The sequence below is a fragment of the Micropterus dolomieu genome, linkage group LG20, assembly GCF_021292245.1.
Source record: "Micropterus dolomieu isolate WLL.071019.BEF.003 ecotype Adirondacks linkage group LG20, ASM2129224v1, whole genome shotgun sequence".
NCBI classification, from domain to species: domain Eukaryota; kingdom Metazoa; phylum Chordata; class Actinopteri; order Centrarchiformes; family Centrarchidae; genus Micropterus; species Micropterus dolomieu.
The window spans coordinates 7,008,841-7,022,849 of NC_060169.1; the positions used below are offsets into that span (position 1 = coordinate 7,008,841).

The 14,009-nt window shown below is 40.2% G+C and overlaps 1 protein-coding gene across 1 annotated transcript in view; it reads right to left on the minus strand.

Moving 5' to 3' along the window:
* Positions 1 to 14,009, minus strand: part of kcnq1.1 (potassium voltage-gated channel, KQT-like subfamily, member 1.1) — a 67,546-nt gene that overhangs the window by 43,075 nt on the left and 10,462 nt on the right. The window contains exons 3-5 of the mRNA XM_046032035.1: positions 3,452 to 3,578; positions 2,886 to 2,964; positions 2,395 to 2,491 (exon numbers count right to left, since the gene is read on the minus strand). Of these exons, the coding sequence (XP_045887991.1) occupies positions 2,395 to 2,491; positions 2,886 to 2,964; positions 3,452 to 3,578 (303 nt within the window). The remainder of the gene's footprint in view (positions 1 to 2,394; positions 2,492 to 2,885; positions 2,965 to 3,451; positions 3,579 to 14,009) is intronic.

The following is a 14,009-nucleotide window of genomic DNA, read 5'->3' on the forward strand; positions in this document are numbered from 1 at the left end:
AAATCACATTAAGCCTGTGGCAAAGAACCTTGGTGTTTGGTTTGATAGTAATTTAAATTTCGAGCAGCACACCACAAAGCTTGTTCAATCATGTTTTTATCAACTTAGAAATATAGCTAAAATTTGATCTATGTTAACTTTTAAGGACACCGAGACTATTTTACACGCCTTCATCTCATCATGCCTGGATTATTGCAACAGCCTTTTCACCTGTTTAACCCAAAAATCTATTGATCGACTCCAGAACTCAGCTGCCAGGCTTTTAACCAGAAAAAAGAAATATGACCACATTACTCCTATTTTAGCTTCATTACACTGGCTCCCAGTATGTTTTAGAATTGACTTTAAAATTCTATTGATCACTTTTAAAGCTCTTCATGGCCTCTCGCCTTGTTATATTTCTGACCTTTTAGTCCCATACGCACCAGCACGTACCTTGAGATCCTCGGGCAGAGGTCTGTTGTCTGTTCCAGAGTCTCGACTGAAAACTAAAGGGGACAGAGCGTTTGCTGTCAGGGGCCCCGAGGCTCTGGAACAGCCTGCCCGAGGAAATCAGGTCGGCTGAGTCAGTGAACTCTTTTAAGTCCCTTCTTAAAACATACTTTTATAGGAGAGCCTTTCCCGATCTTATTTGACTTTATTTTATCCCCTTTATTTTATTGTATTCTAAACTGCAAACTGTAACCTATCTGCCTGTATCTGTGGCTGGGTAGCTCGGTCGGTTAGCCGTGCTGCTAGCGGCTCTATTAGCTTACTTGGCCCCGTGTTGCCAACAGCCAAATCCGGCAAGAAAACCACCTAGGGACTGTATTCCCAGCGGTAAAACTGGCCTCTGTCTGTCTCGGAGGCTATGATCCATCCTCGTCCAGCTGCCGTGTTCATTCACTGAGAGCTGGAACCAGTCTGCACAGAGTCTGCATGGCTGGTTCCTATAAACGCCAATCAATGTCTGCGACACGTCCCTCCCAATCTTTGTGTTTTTACAGAAACATGTACACATACCATAGAGGTACGTGTTTCTGTAAAAACACATACCATACCATGTATATTAAAACCATATATGGAGGCAAATAGCACTGAGTAATATCAATTTTTGAAAATGTACCTGATTATGTCTTTTTTTTTTCTGTACTGTAATGGAATACAGTTACTTTTTTTTGGTATCTAGATTATGTAACGCTGTTACATGTAATCCATTTCTCCCCAGCCCTTATTACCCCACAAATAGCACTTATGGTCCACTGGTACTCAGCGTCTGTGTCTGTATTTCTTCATTTGACTACACAATGTTTTTGAATATTTGGGACATTTGCGGCCATCAAACCTTTCGCAGTGAATATACTGAATCACCTTCAGCTAACATCACTGCTTGCAACTTATAAGTGCATGATTCTTGGAAATCTTTTGATTGCATTCAGTTATCTTTCTTAAATAACAACCAGAGGTTCAGTAGATGTGTTGCTGCTGCTGTAACCTGGCAAACACATTCAGCACACAACTGCACAGCTAGGAACAACTGCACAAATTATGTTTACAAGCCACAAGCATTAGAATGCTAGTCAGTGTGTATTTAAATTCTGTTTTAACACAAGGACTGGATACTGATTGGAGTGAATGAAACTCCATCGACTTTAAAAACTCCAGCTGTTAACACAGAAGGGCTGCAGTTTCATGTGTTTATGTAAGAGAATATATTCTGGTCTAGTGTTGACTTAACCAACAGTTCTAAAAACACACAGGAACAAATATTGGAGGTACCACACACTAACATCCAGCTGGTTGATGGCATACTCATCATACTATTAGCACACTGCATTTTCCTTGTGCAGGGCTGTAATGGGTGTGCGGGGCCTTAACAAGGCATATTATTACTTTATAGAGAAGAAAGTTATCCAAACAAAAAAAGAACATGAAAGCACCAAGTTCTCACATAGACTCTTATTTTACACAAGACATCTCAGCTTCTGTTGCCTTTAAAGCCCAATCAGGACTAAGTATAACCTGGCCCATCCTAAGGTCAGTCTCATTCTAGCCCCTACACACATGCCATCTATCCTCTGCCTCCATTTGTGCATTTGTGTGAAACTTTACAGCCGAGGTGGCCGTTGATGACCAGCCTCAGCTTAACTACACTGGCTATGGGGGATAATCACGGCCACCTCTTTGTCTCAACTGAATGATGTTCTGGAGGGGTTATAGTCATCTCTAGCAGAAGAGCTTATGACCATAACATACTGCACAGTGGCTCTTCTTCTAATTCTGCTGAATATTCTTTTTGTTTTTAAATGCTTCCCATGTGGAGTAGTAGTGAAAAACAATACGTGATGAGAACAGGCTATAGATCCCCTGACAGAAAGCCTCCTGCTTACTAATAAAAAAGCTATGATTGTGTACCTGCCGATGGATGAAGACAACAGAGCCTAGGAGACGCCAGGTTCCTCCCTGCCGGTCCACGTGGAGCATTCGCAGGATCTGCAGGAAGCGAATTCCTCTGGAAAGTAACAAAAGTGTTTAAATGCTGACATTGTATTCAGACTAAATGCATGTATCTACACACACACTATAAGGCAAAATGTATGTGGACACCCAAACATTACACCTATATGTGATTGTTAGATATCTCATTCCAAAACCATGATCATTATCTGCTGTTGTAAGTCACCCATCTTCTAAGAAAGTTTACCACAAGATTTTGGAACATTGCAGGGATTTGCTCCCGTTGCTACTGCAAGAGCATTATTCAGTTTGACAACTGATGTTGGGCAATGAGACCTGGCTCACATCTGGCCAGTTCTGCTGATTGCCTGACAACCTGTTGTTGAAGTACACAAAGTGTTTAAATACTTTTGGTCACACAGTTTCCACCTGTACACATTATCTCTTACCTTACAGCAGAGGTGGCAAAGACCTGGCCTTTGGAGCCCACTGACAGCACAATTACTGAAGCAACAACTACAATGAGATCTGTAGTGATAAGAGAGGTATAAATATGGGATAAGCATGCAGATGTTCAATACACAGGTGCAGCATAACAACAGCAGGTGTTGTCCTCCATATGAGGTATCAGAAAGTCAAAGAAGAAAGTGCTCATATTAAAAAGTGGATGGAAAGTGCTCCATTAAGAAATTATCATTAGTTTTCATTACAAAATTTTTCTATAAATCAAAAGAGGTAAGAGGGGTTACAAATAATATTCATTGCTGCATATTTAAAAAAAAATAAAAAATAGAACACCTGGAGGTTCCAATTTTAGGAATAAAAAGCTGAAGGCAGAAAAACATATTGCAGTGACAGTTTTAATTTCATGCTGAATTTGTCTGAGATATCTCGTTTAGGATGAAGCTCAGGATATATCACAGATATTGTTTAAATATTGTGTGTGGGTGGAGAGTGATACATCTGTTTGTGTGTATGTGTATTGAGTGCATGTGTATGGTGGTTGTATTCCCACCTATAACAGATATTGGCTTCCTGGCAAAGCGGAATCGGCCCCATATGCCAACATATTTACTGCGGCAACCTGCTGACCAGAGGCGGACAAAATATTCCACACCAAAGAATACCACAAGGACAATCTCCTGTCAGAGAAATGAGGGAAACAGAATAAAGAAATAAAGATATAAAGGGAGAAGGACAGGTGGAGAAGAAAATCAAACATCAGATGCTGTTGCAGATCATTTGAATTTACCTGAACAGCTGCTCAGACTTCACCAAAGTGTGCATTAATGTCAAGTGCAGTTTATAACACAAACATGTCACAGCAATTCATTGAAATTAGGATTATTGATTCTTTTTCAGCAGATACACTATATTTCTTACACTTAACTTTGCACCATACCAGTTCTTTATGAAAACTGCACTGTAACCACTTTGATAAAAAAAGTGATTATGTATCCCAACAAATAGTTTGATAATATTTATCTTATTTTGTTAATTTTAATGTGTTTACTTAAAGGGATAGTTTGAAATTTTGGGAAATGCACTTTTTGCCTTCTCGCCAAGAGTAAGATGACAAGACAAATACCACTCTCATATTTTTACAATAAATATGAAGCTACCGCCAGCAGTTTGTCATCTTAGCTTAGCAGTAAGGCTGGAAACGGGGAAACAGCTAGCCCGGCTCGGTCCAAAGAAAGTAAAATCTGACTACCAGCACTTCTAAAGCTTACTAATTTACAAGTCATATCTCATTTGTCTTGTTTGGGCTTTGGCTAGCACACTAACTTCCTGGAGTCTCTGCTGATTACCAGACAACCTGTTGTTGATTGTACTGTATGTGGGCAATGAAGTTTCATTCCAGTCTTTGTGTTAAACTAACCTGTAGTAGCTTAATTGTTACTGCACCACACCCGGGACATTTTTTTCATTTTTATCATCCTTATTATTTATTATTGTAATTCAAATGACAATAACTGAAACAAGCCACAACAGCATGTGTTCACTGCTTAACACGAGGATCAGACAATTAGAGCTTCTCAATTAATGCTGCTCTATTTCATTTCCATGCAAGTTTCCTCCAGTGCTCCTTGAGGACAAATGGATTCAAAAAATCAATTACAGCAGACAATTACAGTAACATGTGGAAAATAATGAATGTGTGTGAATGAGAATGCAATTACCTTCACACATTTTTTAATCATTGAAAAGCATTTGGAAATGAAGCTGTCTGTAAGTGAATCAATAGAGTTTCATAGATTTTTAATGACGTGATCCTTTTGCAGCAAATAATGGGTGGAACAAACATGTGACATTCAGGAAGACTGTATTGTATTCCATATTGTACAGCAGCAGACATTTTCAACTAGGGATTATTGCAGAGATTTTCCTCATCAGAGCCAAAGATTAAAACATCAGTGAATACAAAATAGCACACCTTGTAAAACAAAAATTGGATTAATAATATGTTAAATTGTATTCTTGAAAGTGAATATGTAAAATGTTGTATTTCTTAATTTATTCACTGAGAATTTCCTCTTCAAGGTTGAAAAACAAATGGTCTATCCAAAAAAGCAGGAAGTGAGCAAAAACAGGTATGAAGGGGGAAACTGTAGTTAAAGTTTGAACACCAACATCTGTTGTTGAAGATCACGTGCCTGGGTCTAATTAACTAAATGTATCAAGGGGTATCAGAATCAGCTCTGATCACAGGGTACTTCATCATCAGTGCAGGAATAAAATATTTCAGGAGACCAGTAGCCCATGTGAAAGAGCCCTGCTACTAAATGACAATTTGGAATTCAATTCACAGGTACTAAGATGGTTTCAAGATTATTTTCTTCTGTCTATTTATCGCCCAGTTGGCTACAAAATGTTTTATTGTTGGTGCCGAAATAAAGATAGAACTTTCTATAAATTAGTCTTTGAAGCATAAAACCTATTAAACTAAATTAGTTTTGGAATGAGTTTACATGATTTTCTATTTGTTTTTTGGACATTATTATTATAATGCTGCTTTTTTCCATCGTGGCTGCTTGTTAAAGATGCTTTTTTGGCTTTTTCCCTCTCCTTTATTGAGTTATATACCTTTTTGTGCATGTAATAGGTTTGCAAAGTAAAAAGGTCCAGCCCAAAGGGAGTTCCCATCTCCCACAGAAAACACTGCTCTGAACTATCTGAAAACAGCTCGTTTGTAGTCCAGCCTGTTCTTCCCGCTTTGCTGTGATTACAGTGAGAGACAGAGCTCAGTTAAAACTTTATGGATGAAAGATACATTTGTTAGAGATTAATAACTCACCACTCTGAAACTCTTGCTCCAATCTATGTTGCTAAGCTGGTGAGGGGATATACAGCTGAACCGAAGCAGTGTTTACCAGCTTCTCAGGATCCGCCCTACTCTGCTTCTGATTGGCTAGTAGTCCTTACCTAACAATTGCGCATATGCGACTCCCAACAAGAATCTTGTAGAGGTGAGATCCATCACTCTATAGCTAAATGGAAGCGTTCAACACACAGGGTGAAAAGAGGAGCTACAGCAATGTACAGTATGACAAAAATATAGTGTTTTTTGAAAATGAAACCATGTAAACCTGTTCTGGTACAACCCTTAAAGAGGTGGTATTATGCTCATTGCTGCAGCTCCTCTTTTCACCCTATGTGTTGTACACACCGCTCTTGAGCTACAGAGTGATGCATCTTACTTGTACAAAATCTTTGTTGGGAGTTGCACATGCGCAGTTCCCAGGTAAGGACTACTAGCCAATCAGAAGCAGAGAAGGGCGGGTCATAAGAAACAAGGTAGTGTGATCCAAATCAAAGCCGCTTCAGACTGCGACCGTAACCTAGCAGATGGTATAAGTTACTCACAAGTCCACAACCACACAGCATCTTTGTTCCACATCTTACAATAAACCACTACTCAAGTTTGCTCAGTAGCTTTCACATCGGGTGTAACGTTAGCATTATAGTTATAAGTGCTATAGCTGTGTTAGCCAACTATTACAACTCTAATCATATGAAACTTTCTGTTGCTAGCCTCTGTCTGGTGCAGCAATGATAATGCAGTGAATAGTGACAATTCTCGCTGACCAATCAGCAGTCTGTTGTGTTTCATGTTACATTTTAGTATCCCTCAGCTCGCTTGGAACCTGGAGGGAGGTGAGGTGATACGAAAAAAAATACCTGGAAGCAGGTACAGGTACAACATTTCTACAATGGAAAACCAAACAAAGGCGAGTCGAGCCAAAGAGCCTCCGCTCAGACCAAGCGGGAAGCTTCCGGTCTACAATATGAAGCCAATGCGGAAGTCACTGAAACCTGCATACTATTGAAAATCCAGCAGGGGGCGACTCTTCTGGTTGCAAAAAGAAGTCCGGCTCTATTAGAAATAATGGGAAAATGACCCTACTTCTCAGCTGAATAATTAGCCCAGTAAACACTTTCCTGATGAGTTTTTGGTCTCAGTCGCTAGTTTCAAGTCTTCTTCAATACAAAATGATGTTCATTTAGTAAATTATGGTCCCATTTATTTTAAAATAGACCACAAAACAGAGCATATTTTAGGGCGGGATTATATATGATTGACAGGTCGCCATGGTAACGACCTGGCTAGAGCCAACTCGTACCCTCGGCACTGTGTAAATTTAACCAGCACCGTTGAAAAAGCTTATTAGAAGTTGGCTGTTCACTTTCTCTGGTGAGTACATTTAGTTTGTTCGCTAGACAAAGTTATCAGCCCTGTTAAAATGAATTAACGTGAGTTACAGATGCACCTAGCTAAGCAAGCTAACTAGCTCCACACACGGCTGTTAGCTCCGCCGTATCATCACTTCCGGGCACTTCCTGTTCTCGACAAACTCGACATGGCGGCGACCTATCGGCCAAACTCGAGGCTTCAAAACGGCAGTCCAGGTGATGTCACGATGACTACGTATTTCTTATATACAGTCGGGGCGGCTGTGGCTCAGGAGATAGAGTGGGTTGGCCGTTAAGTCAGCGTGCCTGACCCTGCTAGCCGCTTGGCAAGCTTTATGACACGTTTTCATTGTGATGTCACAAGTAAAGGAAGTGAAGGGCTGGATTACAAATGAGCTGTTTTCAAGCAGTTCAGAGCAGTGCTTTCTGTGGGAGATGGGAACTCCCTTTGGGCTGGACTTTGGGCTTTTTCACTTTGCAAACCTGTTACATGCACAAAAAAGATATATAACTCAATAAAGGAGAGGGGAAAAGCCAAAAAGCATAATACCACCTCTTTAAATAAGATTTTGAACCTGAAAATTAGTATAATATGACCACTTTAACTGAGCAGTGTCATGCTGCTGCAAGTGTTCTCTCTCCATTAAGATCTGTTGAGGCCAACCGCATTTTGGATCAAGTCTACTCATTCGGATCAGAGTTCTCTTTTTCGAAAATTAATTTGTGCGTGTCGGGTTCAGGAAGGTTTTCCATTGATTAATTTCAGATTGTGAAGACTTCTACTGCGTGATACAGTTGAAAGATCCAGAACAAATGCCAACGACCTGTGCCAAACACTTTCCTCTTTCATATTTCTCAATTCTCAGTCCCTCAGCCCTCAAATCTCCCCTTCTGTGTTTCTTCACTTCCTTCGCTCTCATTACAGCAACCACATAGGGGACAATAAAACTAGGATATCTCATCTAGGCATTGCCCACACAGTGAGTCTCACTCCTTGAGGTTTTTACATGCACCATCAATCCCCACTCATTCCTTGGTTCACCCCCTCATGCTCAAGCTCTATTTTACAAAAATGCAAGCCTTGTTCGTCCTCCCTTTCCAATAAAGTAATTTGCAATGTGACTTGATGGTCTTTGTTAGTGAATTCACAGTTTTCTTTGCCGAATGAAATGAAAAATACAGCAACACTTTTTAATATTTTGGATCCAACAAACACAAATTCTTTTGAGAATATGAATCCTTTGGGCAAACTGCTAAACATCTGGCCAAACACACCACTACAAACACTGTCAGCCTGTGCTGCATAAAGAACAAAGTGGTCTCTGTTAACCTTGGGTGTGCAGGAAGAAAGACTAAGAAGATGCTTCTGTGGTGGGAGAGGAGTGAATGAAAGAGTGGCAGGGTCAGAGCAAATCTCTAAACTAGAAGCACAAAGTACAAAACAGTCCCTTTGGGGTGGAGGGTGGAAAAGATTAATGTTTGAGATTTTGGTAGGGTAGCAGCAGCAAATATTAATTATTCATTATCTCTGTAGAAGTGAAGAATAAGAAGATTAAATATCTCCAGAGGGTGAACTTAAGGCTGAAAAACATTTTGCCATAAAATGTATATTTTATGATATTGTTGTGTTTATTTACAGATTACCCACTTTTCTTTTTAATTACAGGCCTCGACTCATACACAGGAACCTCTGCAGCAATCTCTATGAGTCCAACAATGAACCTGTAGGATTTGAGATTGTAATGTGCTAGCTCATAAAAAACCATGACCATTTTATCCCATTATCCTTAGGCCAAGGTGAACTTGTCACATGTGGCACGCTCAAGTCATCCTCAAAGAAAATTCTCAAATCCTTTATCCTTTCTTGGGGTTTTCTTTTGTCTAAGCTTGAGTGGCTCACCCATCACCCAAACAGTTCCTGTGCTCAGCAGCTGGTGTCCTGGGGTTAAGTTTATCCCATTTACTATTGATTTTAGAGGAGGAGCCTTTGTCCTCCCAGGCCAGCGGGACACCCTGAAATTGTTTGTTAAAAAAAGCCTATGTAGTTCCAAATAAAGTGTCCATAAAATGTTTTTTGTGAGGCAGCGGTTAGGTCAATCAGCTCGTGAAATTGCTTTTTCAAACAACACTGATATCTGTTCATCATTGTATTCTGCGCTTTATTAAATCATTTCTAATTTATCTTAATAAGTTGTTTGACATGGAATGGGAATAAAAGGGGGGGCCTGTTTGCAAATGCCAGCAGATGGTGAATGTCAAAGGAAAGATCAGATCAGGAGACAGCAGAGGGAAAAAGGCTATTGGCTGTATCTACAATGTAAACTGCACTGTTATATTAAAAAAAAGGTCCATCTTTCTCTTGAGATTTAGATTTTTTCAAATCTCAATGACACATGTGGTTCATGGGCCACTGATCAGGAGCACTGAAGATACACCATGGAATTTTCTTGTAAACAAAGCTGTTTACTCAGTGTTTCTTGCCCGAACACATTCTGTGCATCCTTAAGGCCTAACAAATACGTGAAATACATGCTACCTCAGAAAATATCTATAAAGTTGATTATTTGATTTTCTAATGTTTTGAAACCTGCATTATTTACATTGGCTGGCTGGCTGGCTACTTTTACTCTTCCTATAATAATGCAGTGCTAACTTTTATGGAGCAACCATCACAGTAGAAACAGATACTGTGTGGAATTGACTGACAGTATCATAACTTTCATTAGGTTGATATGAGCATATTTGGTTAGTTGGCATTTTGACATGTTTTGTTTATGTAAGTGTTTCACTAATCTATAAAATCTTTATAGGAGTATACCACGAGAATGCTGACGTGCCCTTAAGGAAGGCACTGTATATGAGTATAGGAATCTTGGAGCTTCTTGTCTTTTATCAAAACTTCCCTTAGGATCACTTCCAGATTATTCCTGTTCAGTCTTTGTTTGCTTCACACTACATGGGGTTCTTCAACCTGAAGAATTACTTCATTAATCCCTTTCAGAAAACATATTATTTTCACTACATTATTATTATTTTTTTTTTACAATTTTTCTAGGGCTGACCCCTAATAGTTGAAGATTTGATGCTTCGATGGGCGGAGCCTGATTCGACTGTCAATTTCACAGTCAATGCTTCCTAACCCTGGGTCATCAGTGCGCATGTGTATGCGTAGCGTGTATGTGCAGTGGCAGTGGAGGAACACTTGCTGAAGAGACGGAGTGGAGCCCCCGCTTCACCGGTGTTGTTGTCGTGATGTGATAAGCAGGTTGGAGGACCCAAATGCAGGACACAGGGCAGAGCAGGTAAAGTTAAAGAAGGTATTTAACCCTGGGTATTCAGTAAGTGGTTCACTTCTTACTGGGGTAGACCATGGTAACTTATGCTGAACGGCTAACCCGCTCTGGTGCAGGTTATGTTCCAGATAAGAGATCAACTCTATGAAAACACTGCCTACTGACCAATCAGCTCTCTTGGAAAATGACATTATTATCTGAAGGAAATCCCACAGACTGTTTTATAGGCTGTTTTATGTTTGCTGCGGTGATACGGGGAAACTCTTGTAGGCTATAGCGATATCATCCTAAAGAGACTGATTAAAAGCCTTAGGCTATTGTTGCCTATAATGTAATTTTTATTTGCTCCCAGTCCGTTTCACACAGCCTGTCGCAGCCATTAAAATAAATGGGTTTCATTTTTCTTATGTGAGGCTGAATATTATGAGCAGTTTGGTAGGGATATTGAAATACTAAATTTTAATATGAACATAGGCTATCTAGCCTATTTTAGGTTAGTATAGCCTGCTACAGAGACTGTAGTCATGTTCCGCCCCACCTTTTGCGATGTGGGCGCAGGTAATGAGGTGAGTTTTCAGTAGCTTAAATGTTGAGACATTTTATGGCATGAATGGATTTTTCTTTTTGAAGTTCATTTAAAACAATGTTTGGACCACTTTTGAGTGTGTTAAACAAATTAATCTAATTTTTGAAGTGACGAGAAGCTTTTTAAATTGAGGTGTAATGACCACTGATTCAGTGTCCGATTCTTAATGTGGAAACGCCGACACAGCTGAGGTGAAAGAATAAGGCTGATATTTTCATACAGCTCATAAGAAAACATCAAATCAACGCATTATTATAGACCACGCCTGTTCATTTAGGTATTCACACTGTCTGCGATTTTCTGTCTCCCTGCATGTGTCAGCTGCAGCCGTGCTACTTAGAGGCCTATGTCGTAATTCTGTCGTCTTAAATTTTGCTCATTTGTAAAATATGACACTGGTGCCAGTGGCCTTGTTCATGTCTGCAATTGGTCATCTGCTGCTAACACTGCCTCTTTTATGTGAACGTGCTCATGGCTGGATTGGGAAACCCTGGGTTGAGTTACCGAGTTGATAACCAGCTTCGTGGTACCGCTTATCCCAACCGCGATTGTTAGGGTTAGTTAAGCCAGATAACTGAAAGATATCCTGGGTATGTTGAACTCGATTCGTGGTTCAGGAACCTGGAGTGGCTGAGTCCAAAGAAATCCAAATAAAACAATCCAAACAAAACAGGTAGTCCATGGGTACAGATCCAAGACTGACAGGGCAAGAGACGAAACAAAGCAACACATGACAGAGCAACATAAAGCTACGCACTGCAATGACCGGACAGAGACTGAACAGAAACAGCAAACATTTAAAACCAGGGACTAACGACCAGGTGGGAGAAACACAGTTGTGAGGGATCAGGACTAACGAGAAAGGCAGGCAGAGAGACAGCAGTGGGAAAACAGAGAGACAGGTAGGCAGAGGGATAACTCAAGGATTACCATTAACACTTGACAGGCAGACAGAAACCAAGCATGAAACAAACACCAGATAATAACAGAAAAGACACAAACTTACGCAGGCACAGATCCAAACAGGAACAGAACAGAAACAAGCAAACTGAACACTGAACACAAGGCACTGGCAACTGACACAAGAGAAGAAACATACTGGAACACAGAACAGACTAAAAACTAAATCATACGGATAGACTACAAATGTAACAGGAAAAACAGACTGAACTAAGAACCGAACACGGAGCAGATATGGGCAAAATAACGAACACCGAAGTATACAGACCAGGAGTAAATACTAAGCCATGAACTAACACACAGAACTAAAACGCGGGGCTAAATAACAGATACTGAACTGACCAATAAATAAACTCACAGAGAATTAAACTCAACAGAACAGAAGACAGGACTAAAATGCAGATACAAAACCCCCCAAACAAGAATCAAAATACAGCACACAGAGAAACTCAGGACAGGATCGTGACAGTTGTGCATGCAGTTGGCGCAGCACGGCATGCACGCTAAACTCTGCACAAGACAGGGAAATGGCAGGCGAGAGAGAGAGAGAGAGAAAAGGGTCAAAAGTAAGCATCAGTTTAGCTGGAACTTTACAGCATAAGTTGTATAAAAAGAGACAAAAGAATAAAGCGGAGCCACCACGTGTTCCCCCCCCTCGCAATTGTCGTGCACAAAAACACATGATTCGACTATCAGTCAACTATAGGCAGGACTTGACGATTCTGATTTGACTATGTACCGTAAATCCTTGGTCAGGGACAGCCCCACATTTTACACACACAGGCCCAAAATACAAACAGACAAACACAGGACCATGACATGCAACAGGGGGAGAAATGTTGCGACATAGCAGCGCCCCTTGAGCAGGTGGGAGTTTAGTGCTTTCCTCAAGGTCACGTCAGCAGTGCCCAGGAGGTGAAATGAAATTTCTCCAGTCTACTTTGAACTGGCCACCATCCAGTTCCAAAGCCAAGTATTTAAAGGTTCAGTGTGTAATATTTCTGAGGATCTATTGACAGAAATGCAATATAATATCCATAACTATGTTTTCAGTGGTGTATAAAGACCTTACATAATAAAACATTTATATCTACATAACCGCGGGCACCCTCTCCTATGGAGGTCGCTGTATTTTGTCGTCATGTTTCTAGCCGACAACAAACAAACAGCGCCACAGAGTGCATTTCGTCATCACTGTGTTCTTCTTCTGTTTGTATAATTCCGGCAGTGTAGATGCCCGTCACTACATTGAATATGTACAAAGAAGAAGAAGAACAAATAATAGTAATTGTAATATACAGTCTCTGAGTAGTCCTCTGGTTTATTAGAAGTAAGAAGAGAAGTGACATTTGGACAAATGAACGAGTACACACGCTGACAGCAGGAATCCCGGATGTGGATTTTCCCAGATGGAAGGCTAGAATGTGAGACAGATGTTTTCAAAGCGGAGCTGAAGCTGTCTGTTTTCTGCTGGACAGGTAAATAAGTTTGTCCGACTTTAGCGATGCAAATGAAAGCTGTTGTTTGATAGCTTTAGCTATTAGCTGGCCATAATCACTGAGAGACTTGACATGTTTCCCCTGTCAGTGTTGTGAAATATGGATTAATTTCATGTTGCCTACTTATTCTCCAGCCTGTGGTTTGGCTTTGCCGGCGTAACACCAAAATCTGTGACCTATCAGATTCTCAGATTGACCAAAACCCAAACGACGATGTTTTCCTGCGCTGATATAAAAAATATGTAATTGGATTGTAATTTCATGTAGTTGTTCTCCAGCCTCTGTTATGGCTTTGTTACGTGGACAGAAATGTGCCGTTACCTTCCTGAGACAAACAGCTGATGAATATTATTGGCAATGAAACAATAACAGCAGAGAAGCTCAGATCAGCAGCTAAACTTCACATTTTACTGCCCTGGTGGAAAACATGTATTTCTTTTTACTGCTAATGGTGATATATAACAAGACTGTGTGCCTATCAAGTGACCAATAATGAATACTTTCAGAATTTGCATTAAAAAAACGTTACTGGATATTGCT